Source organism: Ostrea edulis, chromosome 8 (assembly GCF_947568905.1).
Source record: "Ostrea edulis chromosome 8, xbOstEdul1.1, whole genome shotgun sequence".
In the NCBI taxonomy this organism is placed as follows: domain Eukaryota; kingdom Metazoa; phylum Mollusca; class Bivalvia; order Ostreida; family Ostreidae; genus Ostrea; species Ostrea edulis.
This window is the reverse complement of record NC_079171.1, coordinates 30,136,440-30,156,985: the sequence shown is the minus strand read 5'-3', so window position 1 is coordinate 30,156,985 and position 20,546 is coordinate 30,136,440. Positions and strand designations below refer to the sequence as shown.

The 20,546-nt window shown below is 35.5% G+C and overlaps 1 protein-coding gene across 2 annotated transcripts; it reads left to right on the top strand.

Annotated features, from left to right (window-relative positions):
• The first annotated feature begins 115 nt into the window (after positions 1 to 115).
• Positions 116 to 19,283, top strand: LOC125662470 (uncharacterized). 2 transcript variants are annotated; one of them, XM_056147340.1, is made up of 7 exons: positions 116 to 232; positions 1,236 to 1,941; positions 4,719 to 5,270; positions 7,095 to 7,231; positions 10,335 to 10,457; positions 15,027 to 15,471; positions 16,639 to 19,283. In XM_056147340.1, the coding sequence occupies exons 2-7, from the start codon at positions 1,287 to 1,289 to the stop codon at positions 17,871 to 17,873; spliced, it is 3,147 nt and encodes a 1,048-aa protein (XP_056003315.1). In that variant the 5' UTR covers positions 116 to 232; positions 1,236 to 1,286; the 3' UTR covers positions 17,874 to 19,283. The 2 variants fall into 2 exon arrangements, with proteins under 2 accessions (XP_056003315.1, XP_056003316.1); XM_056147341.1 differs by lacking the exon at positions 116 to 232 and having other exon boundaries at positions 1,235 to 1,941; positions 7,098 to 7,231.
• The last annotated feature ends 1,263 nt before the right edge of the window (positions 19,284 to 20,546 follow it).

Below are 20,546 nucleotides of genomic sequence, written 5' to 3'. Positions count from 1 at the left end.
CTGTTTCTTAATGCAGACATTCAAGTAAACAATTTAGATCCTACACCTGAATGCACATGTGCATCTTAGCACGTCATCCTATCCCCGAAACAGAAATTTAAAATCTTTAAAACCCAGTTCTTTTTCTATAGGTGGTTATTCTGAGAGCAGGAAGGAAGTTGGTCTCCAATTTGAAGCGAAACAAGAATATTGTAACACCGATGGAACTTAGATAGGCGTTTTATTTATTAAGGTAAGATGAACACTGCATTTTGTATAAAATCACATCAAATCTTCCCATATATATAGATATAGATTACGGGAGGGGTCATAAAATGGTTCCCAGGCGACCCTAAATACCTAGGTATAATAGTTTCGCTGTTTTGCTGACACGAGATATACCTCTCTCTCTCTCTCTCTCTCTCTCTCTCTCTCTCTCTCTCAAGATTTAAAGTATTACTCATCCGACCACCTATGTTTGGACCCCTTGATAGGTAGACAGATATATGTATATGGGAGGTGGGTTGCAAATAGTTATATATAGAGAGTTTATCAGTACACCGGAATATCACGCATACTGTGTTTAAATCAGTGCAAAGAATACAATGACCTGATGAATAAAAAAAAAACCAGACAGTGAGAGATGATAAGGGGGTGCAAGTATTTTTAGGTCACGGAAACAGAGCTATAAAATTGAGCTTTTCTGATTAGAATTGTACATTTTAAGCATAAACATATAGATAGATAGATAGATGAAGATTCAACCAAATTTGGGGAATTCATTTGACTAGTTACTGAGGCCTCAGGGAACAGCAGGCATATAATGAAAATGTAGCACATGATTTTCTTAGAAATAGTGGCCTTTTACTGTTGGACATTGTAGGAAGAAAATCGTGAAAGCTAAGAATAATTTATTTTCAAAATATAAATTAAAAACAATAACACTTTGTTTGATTGACCTTTCCGTTCAGTTGTATGTTACCGTAGTGGCCGTTAATGTGTGTCTATTTTATTGGCTGGGAATTCCGACAGAAATGAAAATAAAATGTATATATAGAAAATGAATTTCATTTCTGAAAATACACCATCAACCAAATTTCATGCATTGATGTATTCTGTCCAAAGGACAGTTTAGTAGAACGGTACGTTACAAATTGTACCAGTGTAAATAATCAAATCATTGAAATCCATATCAATTCTTTTTGAAACCACGTTTTTTTTAATTTTCTTTTTATACTTTCCAATTTAAATTGTAGACTTCTCTAAGAAGGATTGGTGTTTTAAAATAGGGTACTTGAAACACCACAATGGCTTCTGGACCAGATCCTGCTGCTCGTTCCAGATTTGCAAAGCTCGGAATGGCAATAAACGAAGTACTGACACAGACATACAGAGATATTCTAAAGATGGAGGTGTCTCCTAATGATGTTTATAACAGAGTGAGGGCATCACCAATTTATTTAAAACTCCGGACAGACCAGGAACTTCTTTTGAAAGATGCTAACTCTTCGGGATATGACGATTTTGACATTACTCTGATGTACACATTGTTAAGAAACATTTGTTCAAAGATTCCTCACCCAACTAAAGGTTGGGGTGGGAGTTCCCTCCCTGCTGCAGGAGATAACACTGTGGGCGACGACATCGAAAGGATAAGATTAATTCGTAACCATGTTTATGGACATTCCAATTCAGCGTCTATTTCACAAGCGGAATTTGATAAAAACTGGTCAAAGATAGATGACGTATGTCGCAGACTTAGGTCATACAGTGGAAAAAACTATATGGGAAGTCTTAAAAACATCACGTCACAGTGCTTAGAAAAAGAGCACGAGGGAGCTGTCATAGCAAAAATGAAGGATGAGTGGAAGAGGTATCAATCGATTTTAGAGATGATCACATCTATACAAACAAAAGTAGAGCAACTTACAGGAGCATTAGTTCCAGGGGAAAAAAGGAAAGGTACATTTACTGTTACTTTAAAACGTTATTTGCAATTCTTTAAACAATGCTTTCCTCAACCATTCAGAGCAAGTGATCTTTTTATTATACACTAGATAAAGCTCGGGAAGTCACAATTAAATAATTTTGCATAGAGGAAGAATCTTTTTAATGCATGATTGAATTGTTTCGCACATGTGTTGAATGAACAACATCTTTAATTCAAATGAATTTAAGAACAATTCTTGATTGATTAAGTGTATTAGTTATGTTACATTGATTGATATCGTATACAGTAACTAAAACTTGATTATTAGGAAGTCACTTGGAGCTCAAAATTAAATGTTCTTTATGTAAGATAATTATATGATATCTCCGTATTGAAAAAAAAGATGATTTTACGAATGCAATTGTAATACCTAACATACTTGGGTTCGTTAAGGAATGGATTTATTATTTTTTTCGTTGGATAGAGGTATACAACGAAAACAAAACGGAAAACTGCATCATTGCGCGTAGCGCATGATGCAAAAGTTTTCCGTCTTTTTTTGTTCGTGGTATATCTCCATCCAACGAAAAAATAAGAAATTCATTCCTTATTATCTAATATTTTAAAACATTGAGTTTATATGATAAATATTATTTGATTTGAGTTGAGGTAACGAATTATTGTTGGACAACATACTATGTCATTTCATGTTGGACAACATACTATGTCATTTCATGTTGGACAACATACTATGTCATTTCATGTTGGACTACATACTATGTCATTTCATGTTGGACAACATACTATGTCATTTCATGTTGGACAACATACTATGTCATTTCATGTTGGACTACATACTATGTCATTTCATGTTGGACAACATACTATGTCATTTCATGTTGGACTACATACTATGTCACTTCATGTTGGACAACATACTATGTCATTTCATGTTGGACAACATACTATGTCATTTCATGTTGGACTACATACTATGTCATTTCATGTTGGACAACATACTATGTCATTTCATGTTGGACAACATACTATGTCATTTCATGTTGGACAACATACTATGTCATTTCATGTTGGACAACATACTATGTCATTTCATGTTGGACAACATACTATGTCATTTCATGTTGGACAACATACTATGTCATTTCATGTTGGACAACATACTATGTCATTTCGAGATGGGCGTGGTCATTTCTGAATACACAACTTAAAAAAACCTAAATCCGTTAGTCCTAATGGTGACTTCCACGAACGATTGTTTACTGTTGATCAAACGGGTTTGTTGTGGATTGAAGAATGCAAGGTGAAGATAACGAACATGTATCAATCTCATAACTCCTATAAGCAATATGAAATAGATAGTTGGGCAAACACGGACCCCTGGACACACCAGAGGTGGGATCAGGTGCCTAGGAGGAGTAAGCATCCCCTGTTGACCGGTCACACCCGCCGTGAGCCCTATATCCTGATCAGGTAAACGGAGTTATCCGCAGTCAAAATCAGTGTGTCAAGAACGGCTTAACAATCGGTATGAAACATGTCAGACAGCATTTGACCTAATGATAGGTTGTATTGACGAACTAGATCGTTATAACGACCATATAATTTGCGAAATGCTGACTTCAATCGAAACTGTTGAAATCCCTGTACCATCAACTTGGTTGTCAGTAGTTTACATCGATTTAAAAACTGACTATACGCAGAACAAGCTCTTGCATATCGAATCAGTTGAGATATATAAACACCATATGCAGGTGATAATGGAATATTGCTACACAAATATGGAATGCAATTTTAAAAGGATGAGTTAGAGATGTCCTGTTGAGAGAACATAGCAGGAATGTTGTTGCGTAGAACTGGAATTAAGTGCAAAGTTCGATGTCGGTACTAACGGAAAGCGTGGGACACGTGCATAATCATGATGTGGGATGCCAGGTAGGGTTATCCCGAGGGTTGTTAAGGCTTCCAGGTGGACAAGTGAGTGTTATAGAGGGTTTTCCGAGTTTTATCAGTGAATTTCTAAGGCGTCACAACTGTTGTAACGTTGTACGATAGACTCGTTTCGGTGCCCACTCATAAACATACTGTGCCCGAGTTCGAAACCATAGTCGTTAAGGGCTACGATATTGCAGTATTTCTGAGTGAGTGTGCGGTGTATCTGGTATTTGGGTTTGTGACATGAAGGAAGTTGTCGCAAGGTGCTAACTGGACTATTGTCATCCCCGGTTGAATACATTTAAATCTCAGCCCGGAATTGCAGAAACAGACGTATATGTGTGTGGTTTTTTTTTGTGGGGAAAGGGGTCCTTAAATGTCCATGTTAATTTGATTTTGCATAATCAATTATGACTATATTTGATATTTGTTTGTTTTTGTTTAATAAATTTATATAGATCGATAGAACTGTTAAATTTTTCTTTTCAGGATTCCCTAATCTATATATAAATACCAATTATCCAGAGGAATCCCCAACATTCCAAAAAGTAGTTCCGGCCATTTTTTTTTTTTGTTTCGTTGGATACGATATTCCAATAATTTTTCAAGCAATAAAAAAGCGTGTAACATGTAAAATTAAATGATTTCATATTCTTGCATTTTAGCCAAAGCTGGATCTTCATATTCTATGGAAATCGAATTCAATACTGTGATAAGATTGAAATATCTCCAAAAATGTCCCTTTGAGCTGTTGTTTTGTGTTTGCATCGTGAACACTCCCTATAATACATAATCTGTTTTTTCTGTGTATCCCCTGATCTTAGTAACACAGCAATATTGATACTTTATAATTTAGTTTCAGGAAATCGTCTCAAACGCTTGAGAATTCATCAAAAGGCGAAGGAATCGTCAAAGCAAAAAGATGTGGATACATGTACAGAAATGATAAAGGAAACTTTAAACGCGATGGTTGAGGTTATCAATGAAAGATCGACAGAAGAAGATATATATGATGTACAGAATAAATTAGAACAATATATCCAGGGAGTTTCATGTGAGGAAGACAAAGAATCTGCTTTTCACTTACTTGAAAATATGAAGAAGAAAATTTTCTGGTTTGCAAAAATACACCCAGATAAACAAATCACTGTTCTGAAAAGATTTGTTGATTTTTTGTTCGAACTCAGAACAAAGTACGATGTGGATAGCGTTCTGTGTAAGACCGGAAGTGTCCTGTTGGAATTGACTTTTGGAACAGAGAGCGGATACACTAGGTTTCTGGACGATGTAAAGAAGGGAATTTTTGGTCAGAGATTGAACGGTATATTTGTTGATGGAGATCTTCTTTCTATAGTCGGCCTGATGAAGGAAGAAATATACATTTCTATTACAGATATTATGAATGAAGGTAAGCTTTGAAATGAATACTAATACAAGATTTTTTTCTTTTGATTGATAATATTTGAATTGATATTTGAGAAAATTTAAATTATACCTCTTAAGATTTGTTTTTATTCATGGCTATTAGGATTATGTGATATATATATATATATATATATTAAATATCCAAATTATTGTGATTTTAAAAACTCAGTGTCCGTATTTATTCCATTTCTTTCAAACTTTGTGTACTGTTTATTCGATTTCTTTCAATATATATATATATATATATATATATATATATATATATATATATACAAAGCACTAAATTGACCAACGACACGAACATTTTCGGGACGACCCGTCCCTTCTTCAGGACAAACGAAAAGAATTACATAATGTGGCCAATATCAACAAAGCATAATAAAAAAAAAACTACATATAAATACATCTAGATGTATTTATATGTAGTTTTTGATATTATAGGTCTTTTTCTTTTGTGTTTTGATTAGCTGTTTTTGCGTGGTCATCTACGGTTATAGCACAGGCTTGTCCATTGTATTGTACTGACCTAAACAATTTATTGGTTTTGTCTCCTGTTTCCATTCGAATGTCATGTGTGTGTTCGGGTAGTGTATCCTTCCTAGACCGTGACGATTTTACCTGTGCTTCGTCTGGCGGGGCACCCGGCAGGGAAACTTGTTCAACTAAATCGATGGTTGAATCCCTCTCGGATTTATCAGTCTGATTTCGGATTAAGTTTATTTTCTCTTGGATGGTTTTGTTGAGTGTGTTTGATGAGTTTGTTGAATCATGACAAGTAGCATTGAGAGATTCCGTGTTAATTTCCGTTTGATTTTTAGGCATGACAGCACTCGCATACGATTTGACTGGTGTTTTTTGTTTATTTACACTAGCACAGATTTTGGAGATTTTGTTAATGTCATTGTTCATGTTTTCTTGATGATCTTGAAAGTTCTCGATATCTGATACTATTTGTTTGATTCTGTCGGAGTGAAGTTTTTGGAAAGAATCGTATTTCGAAAACTTTGAAGTGGCCTCAGCTTTTAATCCTTCGTACCGAGACTGAAATTGGTCATGTTTCGATTGAAGACTTTCAAATTTTGATTTCATATTGTCAATAGTTTTGTCTTTCGCTGATATAGAAGTTTCTAAATCATTCACTCGTTGTAATAATGATTGTACAACGATTCTTAACTCTATGATATCGACTTTTGACATGTCTGTCGTCTTCATCTTTTGTTTGTCAAACACATGTTCAATACCTGTCTTGTCACCCTGAATAAACATATGTAAAACATAACAATCTCCTGCATATCTCTGAGTACTTGAAGCACTTTTGGTTGATTTCCTATTTAGGAGGTTACCTTTCGGACAATCATTATATGATCTTGCTCGAGAACAAAGAACGTTCCGGTACCAACATATCATGTCCTCATTATATGAGCTTGTATCTAACAGTTTAGCTATATACATGTCCTTCGGAAGATTTTGTAGACACCTGTCTAACCTTTCGATATCTGTTTGTTGAAGAATGACATCATTAGAGCTAGGGAACTCTGAATTAGCTAAACTGTCATTAATGTTACTTTGAGTATTGCACTGATCGTAATTACTACTCATAGATTCTGAAGTGAAAATGCGTGCATTTCCTCATGGAATTCACTAGTAAGCTAGTTGCTGTAGAGGGATCTGAATCAAGATTTGGTAAAAGTACAATAGCTGAAATAAAGATACAAGAATGATGGTAAAAAACCCCCATAAAGATTTAACCACCTATAATACTAATAGTATGCAAGTCTAAAAAGATGTGTTTTTAAATGTTTTTAAGCAGAAACAACAGACATACTGATAGCTCCTGAGAATACAAAAGCGGAAACAACAGACATACCGATAGCGCCTGAGAATACAAAAGCGGAAACAACAGACATACCGATAGCTCCTGAGAATACAGAAACTCCAGTGCTAGTGAGTTCGAATTTCACTTTGAAAACTATCTTGTTATTTCTCAATCACAAACATTTACGGACACTAAAGTATTAGGGTTACAACATAGATTTATTCCCAAATATAACATTCCCCTTCAAAAGAATGGACATCAATAAGATTTTCCCGCATTAACCATTGGGATCTTTTCTAGTATCAAATATCCCCATTCCTATCATGACAAATGCTCTTTTAAAAAAAAAATTGATATCAGTTGCTTCAAGACAGTGTCATCATCATAGTTACACGTCACCGGAAGTTCCTATAATTTCATTACATAATACTATGCAAGAAAAAGTGCAATGAATGATTAGAAGTACACAATAATGATAACTGAATGTGTGTAAATTTTTGTTTCACTGCTTACAAATGTCACATGTGCAGCTATACGAACACGTGGGTTTAAGGAATTTGCTCAGTTCATTATATGTATTATAAAATCCACGATTAACTACATGTAAACAATAGCAGGTAGCCTGTTTTGTGTTTGTGTTGTGTGTGTGTGTGTGTGTGTGTGTGTGTAACCGTGTCATGATAACTTTCATTCATATGTCGATTCGATATATCCCTTTGAGCTCGAAATAAAAGACACCACAGAGTCGTCCACTTTGCTTCATACTTAGCTATTTTATTGAAAGTAGACATTAACGGCAAACTAACAACTCAACTGTATGACAAACGGGATTATTTCAGCTTCTCCATCGTCAACTTCCATATTTATGTAGCAATATTCCATTATCACCTGCATATGGTGTTTATATCTCTCAACTGATTCCATACGCAAGAGCTTGTTCTGCGTATAGTCAGTTTTTAAATCGAGGTAAGCTACTGACAAAGTTGATGATACAGGGGTTTCATCAGTTTCGATTGAAGTCAGCATTTCGCAAATTCTATTGTCGTTATAACGATCTAGTTCGTCAATACAACTTATCATTAGGTCAAATGCTGTCTGACATGTTTCATACCGATTGTTAAGCAGTTCTTGACACATTGATTTTGACTACGGATAACTCCGTTTACCTAATCAGGATATAGGGCTCACGGCGGATGTGACCGGTCGACAGGGGATGCTTACTCCTCCATTGCTTATAGGAGTTATGAGATTGATCACTGTTCGTTATCTTCACCTTCCATTTGAAATAATTGGTGATTGCTTGCTAAATGTCCTCTACAAGATACAGCCATTTATGGTATTTTGGATCACCTTTTACATTCTTCGCATCAAAACTAATAAGGTTATTATTGGTTTTTGGGTATTACTGGGAACAAGATTACCTGAGTGAAAAATCTACGAATCGAATTGTGTTTACCTTCCAAGTTCCATAAAACTAACCTCGTGGGAGATTTATTTGGACAACCAATTTGGGATATTGCGGGTCACTTCGTAAATGTATATCAAACCTAAATAAATGGCGTGTTGATATCGTTTTGTGACCAACATTAATTAAAATTACAATAATATATCTTTCATTTTGTCAGAAATGCATTTTTACTAGACAAATGGCTTACGTTTAAAGTTGATGTACACACGCGATGTAATGTATGTATTGCGGGCGCGTATTTAGCAGATGGAGAAAAAATATCACCTGCAATTTAAAAAAAAAATGACGCCTCTCGCAATTTCACAGAAATAAATTCATTCATTAAAGAAAGTCATTTTATGTATTTATTTGAATCAATGACTAGATATTTTTCAAAATAACATTAAAAGGCAATATGAAATAAATGATAACAAAATACAACAAAATACAACACCTGTGTATTAAAAAAAAAGTGACTAGAATGTAAAAGCCTTTAAAACAAAACTATTGAAAAATAAAGTGAAAAAAAAATGGCACTTTGCCCTATTTGGACTAAGACAAAAATATTCAAAATAAAGTGAAAACAAAATTGATGGCTTTGTCCTATTTGGACTTATATAAAATAAACATGGGATCCCTCTCCCTTTTCTCACCAATGACATCATAAATGTGTTCTATCGCATCAGCTAAAACATGCACCACCCTCCAAAATGAAATGTTTAAAAGATCTAACAGTCTCTCTCTCTCTCTCGCTCTCTCTCTCTCTCTCTCTCTCTCTCTCTCTCTCTCTCTCTCTCTCTCTCTCTCTCATATATATATATATATATATATATATATATATATATATATGTGTGTGTGTGTGTGTGTGTGTGTGTGTGTGTGTGTGTGTGTGTGTGTTGTTTTTAATGAATATGTTCAGCTTCGAAAATAAAACCAGGAACAAAGTATATTATACTTAGTATATGAAAGGTGAAGATAACGAACAGTGATCAATCTCATAACTCCTACAAGCAATACAAAATAGATGGTTGGGCAAGCACGGGCCCCTGGACACACCAGAGGTGGCATCAGGTGCCTAGGAGGGGTAAGCATCCCCTGTCCACCGGTCACACCAGCCGTGAGCCCTATATTCTGATCAGATAAATGGAGTTATCCGAAGTCAAAATCAGAGTGCCAAGAACGGCTTAACCATCGGTATGAAACATGCCAGACAGCATTTGATTGATTGATTGATTGAATATTGTTTTACGTCCCTCTCGAGAATATTTCACTCATATGGAGACGTCACCACTGCCGGTGAAGGGCTGCAAAATTTAGTCCTATGCTCGGCGTTTATGGCCTTTGAGCAGGGAGGGATCTTTATCGTGCCACACCTGTTGTGACACGGGGCCTCGGTTTTTGCGGTCTCATCTGAAGGACCCCCCCATTTAGTCGCTTCCTACGACAAGTAAGGGGGTACTGATGACATATTTTAGCCCGGATCCTTGACCCAATGATAGGTTGTATATGATACTTTAAAAAAAATTGAATGTAACACATGGTCGTATTTTAAACATCTAAAGATAAATTTCTCTTCTAGAAAATTACTTTTTCCATATACATGTCAAACAAGCATACAAACAATCTAGATAAAACATACAGATTGATATGGCCTCAGTTATGATACAGTGTACAAGTTATGATAAAGTGATATTAATAACTGACTTTTCAGGCATATTTTCAATATACTGTTGAATAACAGTCAATGCAGCATGCATGTTTTGGGACATACTTTGTATTTACAGGGTGTAACTACACCTCCCCCTCATTCCACCATAGGTTCACCAGTAACAGTTGCAGTAAGATCTCTTTCATCATTCATCAAATATCATGAAACACTTGACAAACCTCTTGGAACATATCAACAGGTAAGACCTTCTATATCACATAATTTGAGTGTTTGTACCAACTTTTTTCAAGGTGCCGGAAACTCCAACATCAAGTGGTTGCATGAGGTGAGTAGCATTTCTGACCTATCGATATCTTTCAATTCCTAATTCTTTGGCAGCAGAAAAAGTTTCTATACCAACATGGCTTCCAACACTATCTATCAGCAACACTATAAGTCTTTCTTTAACAACATGTGTATGCAAATGTTGAATGAATTTTCTAAAAGTCTCCGCATCCATCCATCCCTTATCTGTGAATTCTGCTCGAGCATTTCTGTGCGAACCTGCTAGCAAATGGTAAGATGTTGGCTTTGGTTTTGTAAAAAAGAAAAAGAAAGAAAGGAGGAAGCATAGTGACCTCTGCATAACAGTACAGAACAGTGGCCCGCTCGTTGCCTTTCCTGCCAGTTACATGTGGGATTGTTTCCTTTTGATGTTTTTGGGAGAGCCTATGACCTGACCAGATTTGGAACCCATTGTCAATCCAGCATTACACACTTTTTCTGGTTTGTCCATCAAGTGGTTGTCTGAAATAAACATTCTGTATTTATGGAACCAATCATCCACTTCGTCTTTTGTCCAATTCGCTCTGGAAATTTCCAGAGATGTTTCTATCCGTTTTTGTATAATGTGCTTGTTGCGTCTCATAAATGCATAATACCAGTACCAACTTGGTCGACCACCTTTGATTTTTTTTATTCTCTTGTCATTTTTTTAAGCTTTTCAGCAAAATCTAATAACTCAGTTGATCGAAGGCCCATCTCACGTTGTGCCATTCCAGACAGCTATCTTGCTATTGTCTCTTCTTCAAATTTATTGAAAATAGTAACTGGATCTCTTTTTTCTCTATGTCTTCCAATCCACTTATTCTTCATTGCAATGACGGGTATGAAATATTACATTATGTTCCTTTGCAGCTTTTCTAATTGACAATTGTTTATTAAATACCTGGTACAACGCTTTTCTAGCTGTCTTGCGTGGAGACTTTTACTTCCTAATTATTTTTCCTGCCACCTTTTGGGCGGGACTATTGAGGTGTCCATAATTTTTTAGGTTCTTAATTCTTCCCATTATTCTACAAATTAATTCATATACAGTATTATTTATTGTTCATAATCTGCCTATTCCTTCAATTCATATAAAATCATTTGTTTACCACCTCATGACGTTATGTCAAACAGCTAAAACTTAATTATAATACATCAAATTTACAGTCGTAAATAATGATAATACATTTTCTAAATATAAGAATGAAAAATTACATTGTAAACACGGACATGTGGCACATCACCGACACGAAGAAGATGTATCTTTCAAAACGCACATGACCCCAAATACAATAAATCAGAGAGGTTCAGAAAGATGCATATAACTCCTAAGATTTTGTGGTAATAAAAAAGTAAAGTTACATTGAAAAGTGTATACAATTACTTTTCTAGCAGTATATAACATGTATCGTTTTGGTAAACGTAACATTTACAACATCGACGAAAATAATATTGTCTCCATTTTTGACTCGCAAAATTCTCCGATCGGGAATAACATGTCAGTTAATCAACTTGTGAATTATGTTGTTTAATTTTAGAATTTCACTTGTTAATTATGTCAATATATGGAACATATTATGCTGGACGTGACTGTAGCAACCTCTTCCTTTTTTTCACGTTTAGCGCGAACTGTTACTGAATAAACCTGATGGCTCCCGAAATCGTGGTGACCCGAAATACCCTAAAAGACTGTACAAGGTTTCCATTCTTTTCGTGAGTGACGTCAACTTGGTAGGGAAGTTAATGTGTACGTCATATATTTTGATGCTTTTGAATTCGGATGCACGTTTGACCTTTGAAAACATTGCATAATACGAAGCAAATAGTGACATGGAATAACAGGGACTATCAAATCTTCAAAAGTACGTCAGAAGAGACCGATGCTATCATGTAAATAATCATACCAAGGGGACTTACATTGTTAAACTACACACTCGGGGGCTATATACACTGTGTAACTACATAATTATGTCTATATATTGCAATCCTCGCGAATGAATAATCAATTTCAACGTATTGGATAGAGCAAATATCAAATCTTCCCATACCATCTGTTTTTTCTATCACTTTGAGATGCTCCCCAATGCAATATATTCTTTAGGATCACGAAGTATTGGAAATGCCGCTTTGTGAGTGAATTTAAATCCTCGACTAGTATCACTCCTCCTTTCCACTCTCAACTGATATCACTCTTCCTGTCAACCCTCCGCTAGTATCACACCTTCTGTCAACCCTCCACTAGTATCACTCCTCCTATCAACCCTCAACTAGTATCACTCCTCCTGTCAACCCTCCACTAATACCACACCTCCTGTTAACCCTCCACTAATACCACACCTCCTGTCAACCCTCCACTAATATCACACCTCCGCGGCTTAGTTAAGGCTTTCCCCATAAATACCAGTGCTGTAAAAATGTGCTTTACCGCACTGGCACATTACATGACGTCACAATGAAAAATACGTCATTGATGAAGGTCATGACGTACATATCTACATTCCTTTTGGGGTTGGAAATGTAAAAATATTTTTTCGTTATTTACCACCGCTGTCAAACGATAAACCGCAATCGTGTAAAAGTTTCTGTCAACTGGGTTATATTAATTCTCTTTGATATGGAAATAGTTTCAATTTCTTCTTTATATAACATACATGCTAAAGTAATATCCATATTATATTGTGATCTTGATATCGCCCCTAATCTGCACGTATAGTTACTTTCACAATGGATTCATTTGCATAAACAGGTTTTCCGTACATACAAAGTTCATCATTGGCACGACACCCCGAGGTTTTTGAGTGACAGACGTTTGATTTATGTGACATGTGAACTTCAGTGCAAAAGGAAAGTTAGTGGAGCAAGTTGTGGCTTAAAAAAAAAACCCAAGTTTTTCAGGCTAGATTCAACTTTGTATATGCCAAAATCGCCGCATCTTGCATATTCAAAGCAAAAATTAGGCATTTTACAAGTCACGATAAGGTTGCTCTCATCACTTTTCAAATTAAGAAATTTATATGTTTGGAAGTTATATTAACTTCAATTTGCATTGATATCTGGATATCGTGCCATATATTTGAAAAGAGAGAAATATCAGAACTGTAAACAATTCTATCAAATTATTAATGTCTTTACATTGTATTTCTAAACGTTGTTTCATTTACACTGGATAACTTGATGGAGGGTTTTTGGAAACAAAACAATTAAAATGGTAATTAACCCAAAAGACTTCTGTAACATTTAAGGTAGAACCAAACTCCTGTGACATAAATCTTCACTTACATCTTCTCAAATTCTCAAATTCATTAATTTGATAAATAAAATATCCATTATACAACTAATATAATTCATGACATGTATTTGGCACATTCTAAAAGAAAAACATGAGAGAGATCCAATATATTGGAGGTCTGGGAGTTTAAATCTTCAATGCATTTATCTCAGCTTTGTGAGATTTTACTTTAAAGTAACGCGTAACTTTTGTAGTTAGTATAGACCTAATATTAGCACACGTGTATAAGTAGTCTTACAGTATAATGAAGGTCAGGGTCATGTTTCAAGGTTAAAGTTCAAATATGATGACTTCATTTGCTGAATGTGTCATTTTTTGTTAATAAAATTTTCAAAAAATTTCAAAATATCAGAAATCCTACGTTGAATTTTCTTTATTTTAAAATATATCAATTTCTTTATCATTTTGTTCATTTTGTAAATTTGTTTCAAAATTTTGATAACACATTTCCTTTTTAAGAGAAGTTTCAGAAAATCAAAGATGAGGAAAAAAATTCTTATCTCTTTGGTACTACCTTAATCTGCATGTATTACCAAAGAAAGACACAAGCATATTTTATATGCCGTTGTAAAAATTTCACATCTATGATATAATCAATGAAATATGCAAATTACATACACATGTATGAGCTTTTCCTACAAGTAAGGACCTCTGTTAATGTTTCGCTCCGTCTTATACACCTCGGGTGCAACATCACTTAAAGATAATTTAATTGAATTAATACAAGATAAAACTAGAATACAACGAAGACGCAAACATACACACCATATCAACCTGGAAGGAAAGTACCACCTCTGGGCCTCTAGCTGGATGAAATGATGTATGTTTACTGTAACTAGATTGGTAGTGTAATCACATGTTATCTACAGTGAAACAAGGTTACAATGAACACCCATATAATGAATCCATGCTTACATCCAGGTGAATTTCATTCCATGTAGATTTAAAACATATCATAACTTATTGGATATAACGAATCACGTTTACAATGACTCAATATTCTTCATCTCCAGCACAATGCAGTGTTCAGTTTCATAAAATCTTATTAAGATTTACAGAAATTACATTTTTATGTTTTACAAATTAATGCTTAAAAGAAGAAAGAAACTGTTAATATCAAAGCTGTTCATATTATGGGTACTTATATTATTATTATCATTATTGGTATGAAGGTGAGCTTTGATGTGTACAACATTCTTCTTTATATTGCAGGGACGAAATCCAACGTTTTCCAAAATGCACGGCAAAAATATTGACAAGGATAAAAATCACCCAAGGGGTATTAATACACTCAAATGGAAATTTTCCGAGTCCCAAGGAATAGCATTTTCGGATTTCCCACTCAAAGAAAACCGGAAGTATGAGGCTATCTTCAATGGAAGTGGGCATGCTAGCATCGGACTCACGCAAACCGATCCGGAAAACTTGAAAACTTTTCCCCAAGCAATTGAGAAAGATCAGATACTTTTTTTGACCGATATTCGTTTCCACAAACGTACATGTATTGTAGACATTGTTAAGAGAGATGACAGTACGGGCTTCGTCTTTGAGACTCATTATCAAAAGGGTACTACCCAGAAGAAGACGCTAGTGCATACCGCTGATGTTTGGATCGTGATATATCTGAAGTTTGGAGATATAAGTGCGGAATTGAAAGGTCAAATGTCTGTCTGTCTGGCTAAGCATTGTTTGTTTGCTTTTTCTCTTACATCCCGTCGAGAATTATTCATTCATATTGAGACGTGTTGTAGGTAGAGTACAACAAATTTAGACCTATGCGTGGAGCTCAGGACCGTTCAGAGAGGATTCTTGATCGTGTCAACGTCTGCCGTGACACGCGACTTCTGTTTTTAAGGTCACATAAAAAAGACCAGTGATTCTCACTTCTAAATGCCAAGCATTTGACGAAGAAGCAGTCACTTAATACCTATGTTTACGTCTAATGTTCGACGCAGCCACGGCACGACCGGAGTTCAAACTCACGAGCCTCTGTTTACGAGGTTAACGCTCTACCACTGATCTACAGTGAGCGGTCGCCACTTACTGCTGTAGACCTTAATTCATATGATGTAGTAAGGGTTTTCAATGATATTTTCAGAACTCTGTAATTAGGGACCATGTGTTTTCGAACAACATTCATTCATTCTTAGGTTTACAAACCCTTATAAAGACGTACGCTTCAAACCTAACGCTTTCTTTACAATAAAGTCCCGTGGGGATCCGGATTAGAATAGGTCATCAGTACCCTTGCTTGTCGTAAGAAGCGACTAAATGGGGGCGGTCCTTCGGATGAGACCGCAAGAACTGAGGTCCCGTGTCACAGCAGGTGTGGTACGATGAAAATAAACCTCGCCCTGCTCAAAGGCTGTAAGCGCCGAGCATAGGGCCAGATTTTACAGCCCTTCACCGGATTTGGTAGTGTATCCATATGAGTGAAACATTCTCGTGCTGGAGGTTAAACAACGAACAGCCAACCATACAATAAACGTTTAAAATGATTTAGAGATACAGAAAATATCTCCTATCTATTTATGTTTTGGTGACATTCTCCCTTTCGAAATACATGTACATCTAAAGTGAAAGATATATATGCTAAGTTTATACTGTATGTGCACTTATTGTAGTGTATTTGGGATTTTGTATATAGTTAGACCCCTATCATGAGTTAGCGCTTTTTCTATGTATAAGAACCTTTCATAATAAAGCATTCCATATAGCGCATCTATATTAACATATTAGCGCTCTTCCCAAAACAACTTAAAGTTGAATTTCGCTAAAAATAAGTATACATAGGGTATTTAGCAGTATTTTATTCTAATTTCAGACAAAGAAAACCAAGCAGCTCTCCGATTCCATAAGAAACATGACAAGAATATTACACTCACCAGAGAACGATATAAAATATCTCTTACTGTGCCCTATCCTTTGGCTTATGCATTCATAGGGGACGCCATAGCGAAGGGACAGAGCATCCACGTCCAAGCTCGCCACGTGGACGACAACAAAAAACCACGACAATATCACTTGCGGATTGGCATTTCTAACACTACTGCAATTTCGTCCGATGATTTGCAATTTTCCCTGAATGTTGTTCACAAACTTGAACGAGACAATTGTATTGGGGATATTTATATATGTGTAACTAAGCGAGGACGTTTTCACATATGGAAAGACGTTTGCCTATTCGTTAGGGATCTGTCCAGGTCAAATGTCAACCCGAGAAAACCACTGTATGTGTGTTTCGAAATAGTTCGCATCTGCTTAGAAACCTTTGGAATTTCAGTTTGTACTCACAAAACGGAGGGAATTGAAAATCCCGGACCTTCCGTTGAAAATAAACCGTATGTCTCGTTTTATCATGTTGATTCTCTGCGTCATCTCGACCAAAAGTTGTCAGATGGTAAGTTCACTGCAGAAGATGTTAGAACAATAAATAATATAACAGAAGATCTAACAGAGTACGCAAATTTCGTGGTCTCGGATGTGGATCACGAGCGTGAAGCAACGGAGGATGATTATTTAATACCAGTATCAGCCACCCTAGGAACGAACGACAGCTGGAGACAGGAGAAGACGGATCAGGACCCTCAGGAATCTGATAACACACCCATGTTGACGATAATCTACGAAATGCTGGTGAAGATGGCACGAACAGCTGAGAAACAACATCTTGAACGACGTACATTAATGACAGATCTACAGGTGGTTCTTCAAAAGAATATAGAAAGTATTGAAATGATACAGAACTATTTCAAATCTCCATCACATGAGAAACCACGACGCTATGCAATGGATTCCTTTTGCAGACACCTACGAACAATTTGTGCCGATTTCATTCAGAGCGTGTTCGTTTTTCCACTTTGCGACCATTTGTTTCAATACGAAATACTACATCTTGAACAATACACAGTGATTCGTGAAGAATACAAACGTCAACCAATCGAAGCCAACAGGACTCTTTTCCGCTTTCTATCAATAGAAAACTACACGCCCGAGCAATTAGAAAACATAAAACAAGCCTTCATTAGAAGCAATCAAGAACATTTTCTGCCTCAGTGAGGTTAACATGTTCGTAATCTACGAATTTCGTCATCCTCACTAGCTACATACAGTGCTCACCTCGTGTCGTATGCTCGGTTTCCTGTCGCGAAAGACCTCGGTCAAGTCAGGTCTCGCCCGTCCTTTTCCGTAACCGAAAAGATGACGGTGAACCGAGCGTAAAGATTTATTTGCTGTTACGGTTGATCTTGATCGTTGAAATTGAAATCCCTGGATTTATTTTAATACTGTGTCTCATTAGGATTTGACACGATAAACAATTCTCACTTCATTGCATTGAACTGATTTCATGTTGGTGTCTTGTATGGACTTTTCTTGCTGGGACGTTAAACACAATTAATCAATAGATCGACGAATTGATCCAGTAATAAGTCATTCAATTTGATATGTTATTTCTACGACAGAATTGAACGGAAAGTTGCGTGTGTTTGCGTTCGTTTGTTTTAGTATCTGAAACTGTGCGGACAACCCATCAATAGTACCACCCCGGGGTCTTTCATCGCATTCTGACCGACGGGAGAGGACGAAACAGGCGGACATTTGATTGTGTCCTATACCATGTACATATCTCATGCATGTTGTTTTTATTTCCACCTGCATATGCATGGGGTTGTTAATTTCAATCTGCATATGCATGAAATTGTTGACTTCATGTTGACGTCAAATGAGGATATACAGAGTCCGTGTGTGTCCAGCTTTTAATTAATTTTGTATTCCTTATGGGAGTTGTGAGATTGATCAGCTTAAACATATTGATTTTATTTTTATTTATCTACAGAAAATTTCAATAAATATGTAGATAATGTTGACAATGTGTTTTGGAGAGATGTGTTTAAAGCATTATCAATATTTATCTCTCTTTGTGTGATAGATTTTTGAAATTTAGATAAAGGAAACTCTTTATACGAATCTGTTGACAGAAGCATTAAGACCTTGTATGACTTAGTTTTTCAAATGTGTTAATGATGTAAAAGATGTGATTGATACAAAGAATATTTTGAGCTATTACTGCCTTATTTCAAAAGTATCCTTAAATATTAAAAGACAAATAGCTGCTTCTACAAAGTAAATCATAAAGCGTTGCATCCAAATCATTGTATTGTACAGAAAATGCAATCTAGATGTAAAACTTATACGGTACCAATTTTGATGCACCAGATGCGCAATTCGACAAATAATGTATATTCAGTGATGCTCAACCGATATGTTTGAAATCCGAAATAAGAATGAACGTTTAAAGATATTATAGGGAAAAACAGGGGGTCAAAAAAGTGGAGTCAAATTCGTCTAAGGATAAGAGCCATTTTCAAATTTTTGTGTTAATAATTTTATCGAAATGGTATTTTGCATTTTAGAATAACGTTTTAATGCTCAATTGTTTGAAATAAAAAGATTACCAACAAGTCAAAATGATCTTATTCAAAGCGTTCATGACGGGGTACATACACTGAATTCATTGATACTGTCGTTCGCTGTCGCATCATGTATTTACGGTCAGTTTATAATTTTAAATGCAGCCTCGCTCCCCAGTTTTTCTATGTGTGCTCGTTGAAGAGCGAACATAGAAAAAAGTGGGAGCTAGATTGGAGTCTGGTTTTAATCAGATTGAAAGATACACTACACCTTCATAAGCGCAACATCACCTGTGATTATTCGTATCAAGAGGGAAATGGGTTTCACCATTACAGTTTTTAGAATATTTTATTACGATTAATCATAAACGTAATGCACACAAGTTCGTACGGTTTTTGATCCTAAATAAGTAATTTTTATTTAAAGTCGGAATTATTTACAGTAAACAAGTAACATGAGCTAACACGCTCTTTAACTGACTATATTACATGTACATTTGTATATATAACATAAAACACATAGGAAAATTGTATATAGACACGCACAGTCATAGAATAAATAACACATTTTAGAATAAAAACAAGAACACACACGTGTATATTGACATCACACACAATGCACAGATATACAAGGACCATATGAATGAAAACACCTATACATACAGGAGAAGCAGGGATAAGAAGGGGGTAAGATACACCGCACTAACACAGTGGGAAAAGTAAAATTAAACAAGTAACAATATATATCAAATACAATATCAGCTGCTTACTATTGATCGTTACATTAAAAAAATATACGCCTATATATTGACACTGAAAATTATCAAATGTCTAAAAATTCATATTAAATACCCATATCGACAATTAACGTCCATTTCATAGTAAAACGTTAATATCAAATGCTATATAGACCTGCTTACTAACAATCATAACAGAGAGAGAAAAAATTGAATGATTACTAAGAATCATTACATGCAAAAATATTACTATTGAATTATTACGTATAATAAATTGAATATCAACTGCTTACTAACAATAAATAAATCAAATAGACGCATTGTACAAAAGTTTGTAAATACACGAATTACATGTATCTACTCCGAGGGTATCTACAGCCCAGTAGCTAAGTACTTTGTTTCTAGCTTGACAATACCGATGTATATTTAATTACTATGATAAAATAGAAATTCATTTCAAAATTAAGGATTATCTCCCTCAAGCATAGCTCTTATCCTTACACGAATTTGACTCCATTTTTTGGCACTCTGTTTCCCCCTAAAATAGCTCCTACAAGTTTATTGCTATTTCGGATTTCAAAATT